The 18,368-nt window shown below is 35.4% G+C and overlaps 1 protein-coding gene across 5 annotated transcripts in view; it reads right to left on the bottom strand.

Moving 5' to 3' along the window:
* The window catches only part of GMDS (GDP-mannose 4,6-dehydratase), a 607,022-nt gene that overhangs the window by 309,421 nt on the left and 279,233 nt on the right, over positions 1–18,368 (bottom strand). For all 5 annotated transcript variants that reach the window (XM_025041522.1, XM_025041523.1, XM_015599051.2 and 2 more), the window contains one exon: positions 687–814. In XM_025041522.1, coding sequence (XP_024897290.1) covers positions 687–814 — 128 coding nt within the window. The remainder of the gene's footprint in view (positions 1–686; positions 815–18,368) is intronic.

Below are 18,368 nucleotides of genomic sequence, written 5' to 3'. Positions count from 1 at the left end.
ACCAAAAGCATTAATGTGTATATAAATCCCAATAATGAAAATTGAAATGTCCTTTTAACTATACCCATTATTCCGCAAAAGCATTATTACCATCTATTTCTCTTTATTTAATGGACAGAGTTATTGGCATGCAAAGTCACAATTTAAGAAGTGTAAAGGGTAATAACCAGACTTTTAAGCAGCGGAAACAAAAAGCTCCATAAAAATATTACTCTTAATTTAGTAGAAGAATGTAAATCTGAACGTCTGATATTATGCAAATTGAAATTTGGTAGTATTTCTTGAAGATTTCAGAATTAGTACCTTTATACCCAAAAATTCTTTCGTGGTTAGTTATATGCGTATTGGGCAGGGGAAGGGTGCAAAAAAAGCGGGAAGCTGAAAAAGTCTTTAGAAAGTGAAGAACGCCATTCAAACACTTTTTTCACTCATCATCTAAAAAACTGACAGACACATATTAAATAATTAAAGAATAAACAATTGCGAAAGGCTTCCTCATTCAAGTAACATTCTCCATAATCTACATATACTGAACCAAGGAATCTTAAATTGAAAGTAGTATGTGCTTTTCTGAATTAGTAAAATTTTACATGCTACAACCTCTAGGTTATGCTTTTCCACTAGAGGCCTCGTATTTAAAACACCAACTGATACAGGTATTCTTAAGAACATGAGTTAGTTCCTACCTCTACATAGTCCTTGGCATGGCCCCAATCTCGTTTGGCATCCAGATTTCCCAAACTGAAACACTCCAGTTGTCCAAGGTAAATCTTAGCTACTGACCGGCTAATTTTTCGAGTAACAAAATTAGCTCCTAAAAAGAGACAAAAGATGTATTATCAGTAGAGTTTATTTGACATCTAACAGTTTGGTGAACCAAACCAACTCTCAGCCTCTGGGCATTCCTTTCATTCTTTTCTTCCCCCCTCTTTAAAATAATAAACATAAACATCATATACTCCTATTAATAAAGCTATTTTGAGGCTCACGGGGAGAGGGAGAAGAGAATAAGTTAGCTCACAGGGTATATAACTAGTTAAAAGAAACAAATGAGAAATGCATTTGGGTTGTCAATAAGTGGTGATCTAACTTTTTTATAACTTTTATTTAGAAACTTGCACAGTGATCTGATTATAAATTATGGCACATTTCTAAATCGAAAGTTCTCCATACTAACCACAATGCCACCTTCCAATTTCATTTAAGGATTATCTACAGTAATGGGCTCCTGAATTCTTTATGAATATTTTGAAATGAATGGATGAAAGTTGTCATGAATTGAAGAAAGTAGTGAAATTGTTTTAATGTTCTCTGGTCTTTAATGAAAGCCTCTATCTACTTTTAAAAGATCATCAAAAAGGACATTAAAAGACACTGCTGAGACAATTTTATTTATGCTCCTGAATCTAGGTAAGGTTATCATAAAATACCAAGTAATGCCAAATTCTCAACGTAAGAACACACACATGAGCTAGTCAATGGCTTCATATAGTTTAGATAGATTACTATCATGATTTATCACTTCTCAATAACTTTAGCTTTGTTCTTTTGCAGATAAAGCAGGAAGGTGAATGTTAAGACAACAAGTTTTGGCTTCTAGAGAAACTGGCACAGGGATAAGGGGAATTTTTCTTAACAGGTTTTCTAATTTAGGGCAGGAATATGGCCCAGTGCAAGTTCAAACACATATTAAATTCACTTACTACACAAAATTAGTATATACATTTATAACATTATCATTAAAAATGACAATGGGTCTTCCATGGAAATCTAAAATTTCAGTTTCTCTTAGCAGTTCATAGAGTATGTTAAGAAATCAAAAGCTTCAACTTTCCATGGCAGTTTATGAAATACTGATCTCCTTCAAAAAGAGCCTTTCAAAAAGAAGATATGTTTATTAGGCGTAATCTCTCTCAATCTATTACCAATCAGCAATATTTATTTCCTATTGACTTGTAACAAATTTAGGTTTCTTGATGTCTACCTTTCTATTTTAATGTCAGGACTATACTATAATCCCAAAGGATGCTAGATAAACTTGTGATGCCAAATCATCACAGGAAGTTCCTGGCACAAAATAGTTCAGATTATTCTATTTACCATAAGCTAATGTTCAGGAATCAAATGGAAGCATGTGACTTTGTTCAAACAATTTACTTAGGCAATCCTTTCAACCAGTATTAATTGAACACTTACAAAACACCAAGCACTAAGCTGGGGGATCCAGGAGTGAAGCAGCAGCAGAAAGGAAAACACAGACAAATAAATCAGTGTTGCCAGAAATGAAATGACATATTTGCAAGGACAGAAACATTCAGGGTCTATAGCATAGCTTCTGGGTGTGGTCAGGAAATATTCACCAGAGAAGAAGCCTGAATTGAGTATCCTAGTGAGATCATGAAGGGATTAATTAAGTTGTTAGACAGGGACAGTGATCCAGACAGGGGGAATAACACATGCAAAGATAGGGAAGGGCCTTTCAGCAGGCCTTTCTCTTTAAAACCCTAACGTAACTTTGTAGTGACCACAACAGGATACCTCTGATGATAGCCACTGCTTTTAGCATAGCGCTAAGCTTTTTAGACAGAAACACATTTAATGTTCAGAGCAACCCACGAACTAAAAATTGTTTCTACCCCTATTTTGAAGATGAAGAAGCTGAGATCAGAGAAGTTATGCCAATTGGCCATTCTAAAACAGAATTCAAAACAGTGTCTATGTGGCTATAAATCCCAGGCTCTCACCTTACCAGGACGTAGAATGGCATACTAAGGGTATGGGAGACATACTTATCTGGATCCAAAAGTTATCTTGGATGCCTAGTCAAATTTATTTGAAATTTCTAGTTCTTTAAATTTAATTTTTAATATTATTTATAGCGGTTGTATTGAGATCCAATTCACATACAATTCATCCATTTAATGTGTATAACTCAATGGCTTTTATTATACTCAGAAACTGTGCAGCCATCACTATAATCAATTTTAGAACATTTTCATCACTCCAAAAATAAAATCCATGACCTTTAGCAGACACTCCTCATTTCCCCCCGCTCCCCAAGTCTGCTGGACTTAGGCAACCACTAATCCACTTTTTGTCACTATAGATTTGTTTATTCTGAACACTTCATATGAATGTTATCATATAACATGTGGTCTTTTGTAACTGGTTTCTCTCACTTAGCACAATATTTTCAAGATTCATCTATATTACAACATAAGTTAGTACTTCATTCTTTCTTTATGGCTGAATAATATTCTATTATGTGGCTATAACACATTTTATTTATTCAATCATCAGTAGATGGAAATTTCGGTTGTTTCTATCATTTGGCTATTGTAAATAATGCCTCTAAAAACATTCATGCACAAGTCTTTGTTTGGATATTATGTTTTAATTTCTCTTGGGAATATACCTACAGGTGGAATTTCTGGGTCACAAGGCAACTCTATGGTTAACCTATTGAGGAACTGCCAGACTGTTTTCCAAAGTGGCTGCACCACTTTACATTCAAATCAGCAGTGAACTGGGGCTCTCATTTCTCCACATCCTCCCTAACACTTGTTGTGGTTTTATCTCTTTGATGATAGTTATCCTAGTGGGTAGTAGTGTTATCTTACTGTGATTTTGATTTGCAGTTCTCTGAAAACTAATGATATTGAGCATCTATATTTTTATGCACCCATTGGTCATTGGTTTATCTTCTTTGTAGAAATGTCTACTCAGATCCTTTGTTCATTTTTAAGTTGTATTACTTGTCTTTTTATTATTTGAGTTGTAATAGTTCTTTATATATTCAGAATCCAAGTTCTTTATCAGATACATAAGTTACAAATATTTTCTCTCATTGTGTAAGTTATCTTTTCCCTTTCTTGATGTCTTTGATGCATAAAAGTTTTTGTAATTTTGAAGTCCAATTTCTTTCTTTCTTTCTTTCTTTTTTTTTTTTTTTGTAGTATGAGCTTAAGGTGCCATCCCCAAAAAGGTTTTGTCTAGCCCAAGGTAATGAAAGATTTCTCCTATACTTTTTAATAAATTATTAATTTTGTTTTTATAATTAGGTCTTTTACCCATTTTAAGTTAATTTTTGTGTATGGTATGATGAAAGGGTCCAACTGCATTCACTTGCATGTGGCTATACAGCTGGCCTAACTATTTGTTGAAAAGATTATTCTTTCTGCCTTTGAATTGTCTTGACATCTTTTGTTGAAAATCAATTAACTGTAACTGTATGAGTTTATTTCTGACTTTAATGCTATTCTGTTGATTTGTATATCCATCCTTATGACAGTACCACACATTCTTGATTATTATAGCTTAATGAAAGTTTTAAAATCAAGAGTGGGAGTCTTCTGACTTTGTTCTTTTTTAAGACTATTTTAGGTATTCTCAGTCCCTTAAATTTTCACATGAATTTTAGAATCAGCTTGTTAATTTCTGCAAAAAAGTCAACTGGGATTTTAATATGGATTATGCTGAATCTGTAGATCAATATGGGAAATACTGCCATTTTAATAATATTATGTCTTTTCAATTCACGAGCACAGAACGTCTTTTCATTTAGTTAGGTCTTTTAAAATTTCTTTTAGCAATGTTTAGTAGTTTCCAAAGAGTAAGTTTTGTACTCCTTTTGTTAAATCTGTTCCCAAGTATTTTATTCTCTTTGATCTCACTATAAATGTAATGTTTTCTTAATTTCATTTTCAGATTAATTTTAAACATTATTATTGCTACCATATGTTTTACTAGTTAATTCTTAGTCTAGGTTTAAAATGATTTTTTAAAAATTCTTTCTCTTCATTTTTATTCCTTTTCATACAAGACTGCTCTTTTTAGGAAAGAATTATATAAAATCATTATACAGGAGAGCTAAGGCCTTAGAGGTCACTTTGTCCAACCATCCCAAATGCGCAGGTGAATAAAGAGAGTCAGAGAGGCTGAACAACTGCCTACAGTGAGGACAAGTAGCTGTGCCTTACCTCAGCCTGTCCCACCTCACTAACCTGCAGTACAATGCAGGAGGTATCCGCCCTCAGATTAGATTCCTTATATGGTTGTGCATTATAACACATGTGGATAATGGAACTCCCCATAATTATTATAAATACATACTTGATTTCTAAGAGCCTTAAACTAGAAGATCCTAGCTAGGAAAAAAAACAAAAAATGAAAAGTTAGTCCAACGAACCAACTGAAGGCCACCTGCTAATTCTGGTACAAACCATTTAATAACTGTGAAGTTACAGTTTCCTCTGTAAACTACAAGTATAGAAATATTTACTGCATCAAATCACAAAGTGGACTAACATAGATGAAATGGCGTTGTAGAACATAAATCACTACAGAAATATAAGGAATTAATATCAACATGTCCTTGTTTGTAAAAGAATGATAATAACAATACTTACCATATATGTTTGATGTTTAAGTGAGAAAATCTAGGTAATATGATTAGCAAGTTCTCAATAAATGTTAGTTATTATTGTAATTATTATATTACAATGTTAATGGTCTCTACAATTAAGTCTCAATGAAAGTTTGGATTTCTTAGTTCTTTTATGACTCTTAATTCTCTGATTTTAAAATTCTGAGATTAAAAACATTTATTTGTAAAGATATGTGTACTCCTATATTCATTGCAGCATCATTCATGGTGGCCAAGATTAGGAAACAACTGAAGTATCCTTCGAGAGATAATTGGATAAAGATGTGAGATATATATATAGATCTCTATATAGCTTATATATCTCTATATCTACATTTATATATCTATATATAGATATAGATATAGATATGGATATATATAATATATCCATACATGTAATAGAATAAAACTCAGCCATAAGAAAAGAGGAAATACTGCCATTTGTGACAACATGGATGGATCTTGAGAATATCATGTTAAGTGAAATAAGTCAGATGGAAAAAGTCAAGGATCATATGATTTCACTCATATGTGGGATATAAAACTGAAAGTAACAGACGAACAAACAAGAAAAACAAAAACTCATAGATACAGACAACAATATGGAGGTTACCAGAGGGAAAGGGGGCTGGGGGTGATAGAAAAGCATAAAGGGAGTCAAATACATGGTCACAGACGATTTGAATTTGGGTGGCAAATAGATAACATATAGATAACATACTGTAGTACTGTACGCCTGAAATCTATATAATTTTATTGCCAATGTCACCTCAGTAAATTTAATAAAATTGAAAAATAACCAACAGCCAAATGTAGGCATGAAGACTTGCACACTGAAAGCACATTTCTTAAATCACTGTAGGTTACTTTTTCAATATAAGTGCATAAACCTAGGAAAAATATAGTACCCACATAAATGTATATTCATAAGAAAGAAATCAATTAAGAAGGATTTTAGTCCAAATATTAGTTCTAAAATTGAGAGCACGTGTTTTGCTAGTGTTGACAGAATGAAAAGAACAGAATTTCTGTTTCAGTAATATAGCAAACAACAAAAACCGCCACATTAAAAAACACCAAGATAACTGGATAAAATATTATCATCATTTATGTAAATTCAAAGCTGAGTCTCCCAAGTGAAGTAACCAGGTGAAGGGGGAGCTCCTGCCCACAGGTCATGGGTGGGCACTGAGAAGTTTGTGCTGGGAGCAGAACTGGAATTCCATCTTAGTACCTGAAAACAGCCATCAGCTTTACTATACAATCTGAAGAGAAGTCTTTCATGTAGAACACTGGAAGTAGGGTTATACATCATGTGACTTATTGATAATTCTGTCACTTTTATCAGTGCTATTATCGTAAACAAGTGTTTTAACTTTTCTGTTACCTTATCTATAAAACAGAATTATAATCCATACTAAGGAACAAATGAGATACTACAATTCAAAGGCTACAGAATACTGTATCAATGTAAAGTACTTCTATTGTAAATGTTTACTGTTTTGGATATTTTTACTGTGATAAAACTTTTTTTTAAATGTAAGGCTTTTTTTCTTTTGCATTTCTCGTTACACGGTCATCTCCATAGTTAGTCCAATGCTGGAGAAAGATTAGAAGAGCTACATGAAATAGTCAAAAAGAAACAGTTACTATTCATCCCTATTATTCAAAATAGGTTTCAGTAAGAAGACAGTAAGTTTGAAAGCAAGGCTTCATGGAAAAGTAATTTTCTAAATAATTGTAGTGTATCAAAAACCAAATGTGGTCACAGCCCAAAGTTTCTCCCACAAGTGATGCCCCTTTGGGTTCTGATGGGCAGGCATGTGGCCTGAGGTCCTTTGGAAAAGGACAGGATTGGAAGGAGACGTTCCAAGTTGACCTTTTCTAAACTAGTGAAGAAGAAAAGAAATTTTAAAGACATGAGTAGAGGTGGGAGAAGTGAATCTTTGGTATTTTAATCTAGCCTCTTTAGGATGAGATAACAAGTAAGTTGATTAAAGAAATCATTGCGAGGAGCCTTCACACTATTTCATGCTGGAGAGTCTGGAAAGATCTCCTTAGGATGCCACCAGGACCGAACTGAGGCATCTGCATCAGGACATGCTAAGTAGTAATGTTAGGCTCTCCTAAAGGCATGAGCAGTGGCATGAGAGCCAGCAGGCCCACCATGGACCCTGAGTGGGCCTAGGTGGTAAGAGGAGGATGCCTTGTAGTTGAGGCTCAAAAATAAAACCATCTAAGCCAGAAACCACATGTAAGACAAAGCAGTGGGGTCTACAGTTCATATGCCAGTAAGGGATGGAGTGAGGCTGACTTGCCGCAGGGTCCTTTGGAAAGAGAAGCCCCTGAATTTTATTAGCAGTAGACACCAGAAAGAGCCAGACCTGGGGCTAATGCCACTTTCTTGGCCACCAGGCAAGGGAGTAGCTTGTACCAGCAACTCTGCAGTCGAGTCCAGCAGGCTCACAGAGTACTACATGGACCTGAGGATGTCAATTGCCCCTCTTGTCAATACAAGGTCCAATAAGTAACATCTGTGTCCCATATATCCAGATGCTATCTCAGAGAGAAATAAGGGAAGATGGCAAAACTAGAAAAATGGATTTCAACATTATATTATAATACACAGTGAATTATATTTTTTAATTGAATTCTTTTTGAGAAAAGTATAAATTTAATCTTTTAGGACTGTATTAATTTCCTGTGGCTGCCATAACAAATTACTATAAATTGAGTGACTTAAAACAACTGAAATTTATTCTCTCACAGTTCTGGAGGCTATAAGTCTAAAATTCAACAGCACCATGCTCCTCTGGGAGCTCTAGGGGAATGCTCTTTCTTTGCCTTTCTGGGTCCGATGGCTCCAAGTATTCTTGGTTTGTGGCATCACTCTAAACTCTGTCTCCATCTTTACATCACCTTCTCCTCTGGGTGTCTGTGTCTTGGCCTCCTCTGTTTCTCATAAGAACAGCTGTCATTGGACTAAAGAGTCCACCATGATAATCCAAGATCCTTAATTATATCTGCAGAGACCCTTTTTCCAAATAAGTTCACATTCACAAGTTCTAGGAAGTAGAATGTAGACTTATCTTTTTGAGGCCACCATTCAACCTACTATAAGGATTAAGGATTAGAGTATTTGAAAAAATATGATAAAACATGAATCAGGCATTGTTATATTACTTTAATATCATCTTAAGAGTAATTATATATCTGTTATGAGCACAATAGTGAAATAGTCTCCAACTGTAAAAAATTAATTTAAAAGTGATAAAATAAGTTTCCTCTTTATTTAAACTCTGCAAGTTTGACTCAGTTAAAAGAAACAGCTATGTTTCTTCAGAGAATACACATCTATTTATAATTTTGGACTGGAAATGCTTTACATACTTCAGTATTTACCAATTTCCTTTCTCAATCATATCTTCCTGAACCTTTCTTCTAATATAATTTCCTTTTTTGTGAAAATGTATTCTTTAGAAGTTCCTTTAAATGTAGAGAAAGTGTCTGGCTCATTTATGAAAGGTAGTTTTGCTAATTATACAATTCTTGGTTGAAAATTATTTTCTCTCAGCATGCTGCGAGCATTATTCTACTGTCTTTCAGTTTCCTTTTGTTGCTATTGATAATTGTGAGGCCTGTCATTGCATTGCAGTTTATCTTATTTTCCTCTCGTTAGTTTTGATATGCTCTTTTTGTCTTTGGTACCCTGAAGTTCCAATTTCATGTGTCCAGACATGGTTTTCTGATTTGTGTTCATGGTACGTCTGTATCTGTGTCTCTTATATCAGGTCTGAAAATTTCTCAGCAACCATCTCTTCAAATATTGCCTATTCTTCACTCTATTTTCTCCTATTTCCTTCTGGGAAAGAATGTTAGACCTTTTCATTTTACCTTTTATAATTTTAATCTCTTCTTTTATAATTTTAACCTTTCTATTCTTTTCTGCAATATTCTGGGTAACTTATTTATATCCATCTAAATTTCCCTCAGCAGTCTATATTTAAGGGACTCATTTAATTCTTTATTTCAATAATTATTTTTCATACAAAAAATTCTCTTTTTCAAATTTGCCTGAATATTTTTATATTCTGTTATTTTTAATTTATGTCTTACTAATTTTATATTCTGAATTTGACATTTCCAATATTTAAAGTTCTTTAAGGACTAATTTCTTGTTATTTCTGCTAACTTTGACTAATATATGTTTTCTTGTGCATTTGGTGACACTAAGGGTTCATGTTCACTAATCTAATCTTCTAGAAACCAGAGGATACCTCTGAGAATAATAGTTTCCTCCTGAAAGGATGTGCATTTGTTCCTGATAGAAGCCAGAAGATATTAACCCCTGTGACATTTCATCCCCTTCCATAGTCCCCAAGTTAATACAAGTATGTTCTACCACTTCGTTGCTATCTCAGGTCAAAACTCGAGCCTGCTAATTAAGAGGCGGGGCAGTCACTAAAGTCCTATTAAAGTTACCACTTCACATTAAATGAGGACTGAACACCACTATACAATTATTTGTAATAATTTTTTTCATATACCAGGCAAACTACTTCTTTTCCTTATGAAATTCTGGAACACAAGATAATCTTGTCTTTGTGGTTCTCCCCCTTTACACTGGGCCTTACTTCCTGTAAGCACAGATGATGAAGATTTGCTGTGGGACCATTCTAATACCAACACACAGAAGGCATCTCAGTTATAGAACTAAAGCCAAATTTTTAATTTCCTGGCTTTGTTCTTGTGTCTAAGTCTTACATTAATATGTGTGTGTGCACACATGCGTGTACATATATGTACATATTCCTTGTTAATTTAAACTTTCCAGTATGTCATAAATCATACCAACATAATATTTCCATAGTCAAATATCTTTTAAAACAAAAATTGAAGTAAAAGAACTGACAGAATTTATACAACATATGCCTTCAATTACCAGCATTAAAATTTAAGACATGAATAGTAGCACATTTCTTAAAATTAAAGAATTAGCTCATCTCTTAAATTACAGTCTTTACTACAATGTATTATACTTCAACAGAGTTTTATTTTTTAAATCCAAAATGCAACATTGGACATCTTGTGATGACTGAGCGGAACTAAAGAAACATTGAAGGAGATATGGTAAGTCCTCCTAGAGACAACTCTTCTGTTTATCACGTTAAACAGAATTCTTTCTTTTTTAAATACATATTTCATAATGGCCCTGAAATTATAGTTTCTAACTCCTAAGAAGCAAAGTAGCTCTGAGCATGTGGCAAATTCTATTGTTTGTATGTATACATGTACACGTAATTGTGTGTGTGAGCATAAATTTATCCCTGCCAGCACACAAATAGTATTTAAAGTAACTGCAATTTCTCTAATAGAAATTCTATCCATTGCCCAGTACTTCATCCAAAAGCTTTTAATTTAAAGATTTTTTTTGGATTTAGATAAAGTACAAAGACAGTTTGGACAATATTCTTCGGAAAACAGAAATCATTCCAATTTATCCTGAACCCCACATGAACCTCTGCCTTGGGGCCCTGCATTTTCCCCCTGTGGTAATCTCTGGCCACCCCACTGTGAACTGCCTGGGCCATGGCTTAGTGTGGACAGGGTGTAGAAAGAAGAGACACTGGGAAGGTCATGGCTAACCGAGCAGACTACGGAGATCAGAGAGCTCATACCTCATTTGCTCACCAAGTCCTGCCAAGAGCAACACTATTTAACTGCAGGTACTCAAAATCCAACAAGCATGCAGACTTACAAGAGGACCATTTAAAATGTGCATCTGTTGGGGATAGCTACCACCTTTTGGCAACGATTCATAAATATGTGTTTTAAAGAGAAAGGTTCAAACTACTTTGTATTTGCATCAAATGCTCAATGCCTTTTCTACTGAAAGTAAGATAATTTGCATTCATAAATCCTCACTTCAGGGTTTCTCAGTTTTGACATATCAGGCTAGAAAATTCCTTTTTGTCGGGGATTGTACTGGGAATTGCAGAGTGTTTAGAAGCATCCCTGGGTTTTACCCATTAGATGCTAATAGCATTCCTCTCTCAAGTCGTGACAACTAAAAATGTCTCCAGACATTTCCAAATTTTACCCGGGGAGACAAACTGTCCCTATTGAGACCACTGCCTTAGTCAAACAAAACAACCCTGACAAAGCAAAATCCCACAAAATTCAGACAAATTTATATAGAAGTGCTAACCTTTCCCACATATACTGTGTTGTCTCTCTACTCATTGATACACTGATCAAACTATCAGGGAACTAATAAGTATGAAATATTTAAAATATGATGAGACAGGGTGAGTGAGTGTTCCTCTAAAGTCAAAGTGAATATATAAGTTTGGCCTCCCGAGGAGGGTCTAGGTAAAAGCGCACATTTGGGAAACATTGATGTGTAGATGGTATTTCAAGTCCTGAGACCAGCTGAGACCACCAAGAGAGGAAAGTGAAAAAAGAAAACAGAAATGGTCCGAGAACTGAATCCACTGACACTACAATGTTTAGAGGTCAAACAGATGAGGAGGAAGCAGCAATGATGACTGAGAAAAGAAAGCAGTGAGGCTGAAGGAAAACAAGAGTGTGCAGGAATCCTAAGAGTCTGGAAAGTGCATGACCGGGAGGTTGTTAATCACGATGCCTGCAAGTCAGGGAGGAAGACAGAGGACAGATGGAAAAATGACCACTGGTTATGGCAGCATCAAGGTGATAGGCAACTCTGTTCAGAGAGCTTCAGAGGAATGTGGACAAAAGTCCAATGGGTGAGAGGGGTCAAGAGAAATGGGGGAGTATAAACAACTCTCTTCAAGACTTTTGCTATATGGTAGAAAAGGAGGTGAGATTAAGAGGATTTTATTTCAAGACAGGAGAAAAAGCAGCATCTTTGTAGGCTAAAGAGAAAGATATAGTGATAAGGGAGAAATTGATCCAGGGGAAAGTGAAAATCACTGGTGCCATGTATTTGAGAAGGTGATTACAGACAGGAGTTAGTGGATAAATGGTGGGCTCTACAGACAAGCTCATCCACAGGCAAAGGAGAGAGGATAGAGAGAATACAAATGTAGATAAAAAGTGTGCAGATGTTCCCATCTGAGGGCTCTGTTCTCCCCTCAGTTCTTAAACAAACACTCTATTCCACAATTTATCTTCCATGTCCATCATGTCCAACCTCACAGATGCAATATATCTGTTATCCAAGAACACAGTAACTGCCAGTCTCTTGATTACTCGGGTCCCCAATCTTTATTCCCGTCTTTTTGCTATTATGATCTAACATTTCAGCCATTTTGTTGCTAATGCCCTTAATTCCATTGTTCCCCTAACTGTTCCACTTCACAGACTCTGCAAAACCTCGAATCAATATCTACCATGTCCCTCCTCCCATGGCGGTGCGTCTGAGTGCTGTGGGCAAAAAGTCACACACCTATTCTAATTACAGTCTCCAATTCAAGCAGCACTTATGGCCTGGTAATCATTTTGTGTGACAAGCAAGTTCCCAATCAGGTCTCCCTCCTGTTCACCTCAGAGGATAAAACCTTTACCTCATTCATGTCTCTTTTACTTAGTTGACATGATTTTTTGGCTGTCACTGCTTAGTGAATGGGCTCATCATCTACCCAGCTGCCTCTTCATCACCTTTGACATTTTCTCATTCAAATCGTCCAGTCAACTGCTCAAGTCTTGCTAACTCTACTTCGACAGATCCCAAATCCAGGCTTAGTATACTATGATTGGGCTGGCTGCCTAACTTTTAGATTCTCCCAAGGGCATTTTTGTGTTCCTTCCTTCTTTGAATTATCCTAATGGCAATAGCCCAACTCCACCTCTCTGACTGTACTGACTTATTTAAGAGTATGAGCCTAACACAAGCTGACCCAAAGAACAACATTCTCCTTACTATAGCGATTGGTTGAGGGATGGGCACCTGATCAAGGCAGATCTTCAAGCCCATCACCAGATCTTTTCCAAGTAGAGTAGAGGGAGAAAACATTTTTCTTTCAGGTAGTGGAATTGTAGCTGATAGTGACTCTAGTTCCAGCTTCACAGAAGAGAGGTATGAAACGATAAAACCAAGACAGGAAGAAAAATGGACACAAAAAGCAAAGAGAGAGCACTCTGAAGATATCCAAGTTTCTGATTTCAGTTGTCCCTGAGATCAGGCTAGATACATCCTTACCATAACATCCATTCATCATAATTAATCTACATAAGCCTAATGTAAGTTTTGCCATTCCTAAACCATAATTCCTCAGGTACACAAGCTCCAACTCAGTGAATAATTCCTTTTGGTCAGGTCCTTACTATTTTCTTAGAATTGCTGCCATTGCTACCAGATGTTCTTCTTGCCCTGAGTCTCTTTTCTCTTCAATCTGTTCTAAACCTTACAGGTTCTAAATGCAAATCTGATAACAAACGTTTCTCTCTTCACTGGTGACAATGCAATATTCATGTGTGACCTGTTGCCTGCCACCTTCTAGCTTTTCCTCTTGCTTCTTTCCCATTTCACAGCTCTTTTTAGCCACATCCAAGTGGGTGCAGGTCCCTTGGCAGGCCTGAGTCCCTTCTTCTTCTCTGCATACCCCCTCCTCTTTAATCCACATTTCATTACCCAACTATCACCTCATCGCTCCGCTATGCTCCTCAATCACTCTTTGCATATTCTACATGCCTTTATTACACTCCATCGTAAATTTTAATTTGCTTATCTCAGCTGTGAAAATTTTAATGCCAAGCATTATATTCTTCTCTCTTTCACCTGTGTCTAGTATAGTGCCTATAATATGATAGGTTTTCAATAAACATTTTCTGGTAGGGCGATAAGAAAGTAGGAGTATTCTACAGATCAAAGGGTAAGATATCTTTTTATCAGTAAATGTAGTACAAAATGAACTTAGCACTTTCATTTCTTTTGCCACAATTCCAGATTCTAAGTAATGATTAAACTCTTAAACTGGTATGTTTGGTTTACAAGGATATACCCACCAGTAAGCATAACAATAACATCACAAATATCAGTAAATGACAAAATTTATCTGATCATACTTGGCAGTTTGTCTCTCTTCTGACACATTTTAGTCAGAATTTCTTCATAGCCTCCATGTTTGTCAGGACCTCTGTAGACTACTTTTACTTCTATAGTAAGAGGTGGAGGGTAGGAAGAGAAAAAGGAGAGAAGAGGAATATAATGCAGAAGGATCAAACTTTCTGTCATGGGAGAATACATTCAATTTATATAAGGATGAAAAATGCATGAGAATAATAAAGAGGTATGTATATCATCTTCTGAAACCAACTCCTTTTTATAGAAATCATTTATTAATATTAAAAATGACTTATCCTGCACTGTTCTATATTATGTTTGGGCTTCAGAATTTACAAAGAGTGATGTAGCATAATGACAATGTTTGATTTGTTTGTCAATGTTCATACTTAAATCTTTTGAATTAAGTTTCTTCTTTAGCATCCATCTTGACTCAGAACCAAAGTGCCATTTAAGAAATAAAGCAGGGTCATTTCATACAAATTTCATGTTTGAAGAAACTTAGGAAAAAAAATAGTATTGGCTTATTGCCATTCCAGTGTAAAGACAACAATATCAGAAAATCTTTAAAAGTCCTTTGATTCAAATTCTTCATCTGATAGAAAATGGGGACAAGACAAATGTCTATAAAATGAGGCAACTGCATCTCCTTCCACTATAATCTTATTTGATTCCCATGACAGAGTTTCTGTTTTTCTCTCCTGTCACAGAAAAATAAATATATGCAATATCCTAAAAACAAATGCGTACAAATGATATTTTTTTCGCCCAAGTAACATTATCTCCTCCTTAATAACTGTTGCTGATACTTGGTTTGGACTTCAGTTTATGAAATATTTTTCAAGAACGGTCAGAATCCAAGGGCAAGACTAACTAGAAATAAAGTTTGAACTAGAAATAAGCATTGGCTGCTAGTCGGTATACACCAACTGAATTGTTGATGTGGAATATATGTATAATATTAAGGAAAAGAAAAAAACAGGGAAGATAAAATATGATTTTCTTATTTGTTACACAGTCTTTCTCCTCTATCACTACTTATACCTTCTTGAGACTCTTTTATCTACTTTAAGTTCTCAATTGGAGCAGCCGAGGGAGCACACAGGATGATAGCAGCATATCTCTAAAGCACACCAGAGCAGTGACAGAAACCATGTCTGTACTAGAATAGGGAATGTAGCATTAAGTTCATTTTCTGGAAATTTAAGTAATGATTTTTAAAAATTTGGTCAGTATGATGGTTAAAATTATATGTCAACTTGACTAGCCCATGGGGTGCCCAGATATCTGGCTAAACATTATTTCTGAGTGTATCTGTAAAGGTGTTTCTAGCAAGATTAGCACTTGATTGAATCAGTAGACTGAATAAAGCATAGTGCTCTAATGCAAGTGGGCCTAATTTGATCCCTTGGAGGCCTAAACAGAATAAAAAGGTGGATGAAAGGAGAATTTCTTCTCTCTCTGCCTGAGTGTTAAGCTGGATCACTGGTCTTTTCTTGCCCTCGGACTGGGACTTAAAACATGAGCTCCCCTGGTTCTCAGGCCTTTAGCCTCAGTCAGAAACGACACCTAGAACTCCAGCTTTCTGACATCAGATCATGGGAATTCTCAGCGCCCATAACCATGAGTCAATTCCTTATAATAAACCTCATGTATGTACAGATATCTCCTATTGGTTCTATTTCTCTGGAATTCCTAACAGTCAATGTTAGATAAGATACTTTTAAGACATACTGACACTAAAACACAACATGCAAGGAGATAAACTGTCACACAAATATCTTTTTTGTTCAAGAGTTTTGCCTTGAATTTTAGGATCTGCACATATTACTCTTAAGGCTCTTATTTGATTTGCATGAAAGCAATGTCTGTGAGCTGTAAAACCCAATGTTCTTCAAATCAGTTTAAGAATAAATATTGTCGCTATCAACAAAAACACAGATTAAACAACCAAAAATAAGGTAGCTATCATCTAGCTGTATTATTGACATAGTACTCCCTAGATAGTCTATAAGCTAAATACCATAAAATATAATTTTTGAAAGTTAAAAGACTGTGTTACAAGATAGCTTAGTCATATATTGTCACAGTTTCTATGTTAACTACATAACAAAATTCAGGTGAAAAAATCTGCTTCCATGCTTTGCTTCATCATTTCATTTTTTCACTAATTAAATTTAGGATTTAACAAAACTGAAAAAGAAAAACCAGGAAAGTAAAGAAGAAACAAAAAAAAGTCAAAAACAGGAATAAAGGTCTTGAAGAAAAATCTGAGGGTCAAAAAGGAAGCTGATGTGACTAGAATAAAGTTTATTTTGGGAAATGAAGTGTGACTGAAGAGACAGGCCATTTTAGGATCCAGCATAATATAATGGATAATCATAGGGGTTCTACAGTTAAGCTGCCTGGGTTCAAATCTTGTACCCTTCACTCACTATGGGAAGGTAATTTAATCCCTCTAAACTTCTGTCTCTTCGCCTATAAAATGGGTATAACCATATCTTCTTAATAGCTTTATTATAGAGATTAAAAGAAATGAGTGGAAAACAGAGTACCCTGCACATGGTAAGGGCTAAATGTTAGTTGCTATGTTACTTATCATCAGTAGTATCATTAACAGCTCCATAAGTAAAAACTTTTTTAAAATGGAAGCTATTAACTCGAGAGCCCTTGATATTTCTCAATAATGATTTTTGCTTAAAGATTCCAGGCTTAGAAGACTTAGAATCCAGCCAAGAAAAAAGAGAATATGCTAAAAGCATCAAGCTAGTCTCAAGAGGCATTGGGGGAAGTGGCTGCAGGGCATGCTCATCCCTGCATCTGGAGGAAAGGAGCATGTGGAAGGGCAGCCACCTTAGACACCAAGTAGGTAAGGCTTCAAAGTGATCAGTAACCACCCCCAAGAGTCCTTCCTCCTGGTGGAGGTTTGCTGTCTAGATCCTGGAGCATATCTCATGGGGATCATTCAACTCCTGCAATCCTCACCCCCGAATCCATTCTAGAAAAGTGGCTTCATTTTCATAGCCACCAATCTTAATTAACATAGTAGTATTTATCTTGTCTACCAAGTTCTGCTTATCTCTTACAAAAGGTATACATGCTATTTTTTTTTTTAATATATGTATGTTAGCACATCATAGTGCTGGACATAGAAGAGTAGATTATATTCATTTTTTGTATTTTCATTTCCCTGCCTTATATTTGCCTCCTATAAGGAATATTTCCCTTTGAAGGTTTAAGAAACATTACCAAATATCTAGCACTTGATTGTCACAAACTTCTAAGAGTGTACAGTGCTATGGCTAGCTACATGAAAATATATTAGTACTAAGGTTCTTAATATTTAGTCTTCTTCCAATAAAATTAATCAGTGCTCCCCTGAGAAACTCCTTCCTCTTCCTTAAAAAAAGGTTTTGCTCCTTTAGCACAAATTCATTGTTAGGATTTAAAGAGGCACCTGGGCCAAGGCTGAGACGTTTCCTGTGTACTTCAACACAGCCTTCTTTAACATCTTGTGGGCACTGGGGCTTCCCCTATTTCATTGATAAAATTTTGCTGCATACCTACCTTTCTCATAGCCAGCAAGTGTTTGTGTGGTTTTTTTGTGTGTTTTTTTTGTTTGTTTGTTTGTTTGTTTGTGATCAGATTGTATTTTTACTTCCTTAATTGCATCTCATTATGGGCTACTTATCCTCATGTACATCTTGCTTTAGTGCCTTTAAAGAAATCTCAAACCTACTAGACATTTAAGAAGTTATAATGATCTACCTATTCTGACAGTAATAAGCCTTTTTCAACATAAGCTTTTGCTTACTCTGGGAATCTGTATTCTACCCGTCATTAAGATCTGTCCAGGCCATGAATGTCTGTATAATACCAGGAAGTGTTCATTAAACC

Source organism: Pteropus alecto, unplaced genomic scaffold, assembly GCF_000325575.1.
Source record: "Pteropus alecto unplaced genomic scaffold, ASM32557v1 scaffold389, whole genome shotgun sequence".
Classification (NCBI taxonomy): domain Eukaryota; kingdom Metazoa; phylum Chordata; class Mammalia; order Chiroptera; family Pteropodidae; genus Pteropus; species Pteropus alecto.
The sequence above is the reverse complement of the archived record's forward strand: the minus strand, read 5'-3'. Positions and strand labels throughout refer to the sequence as shown.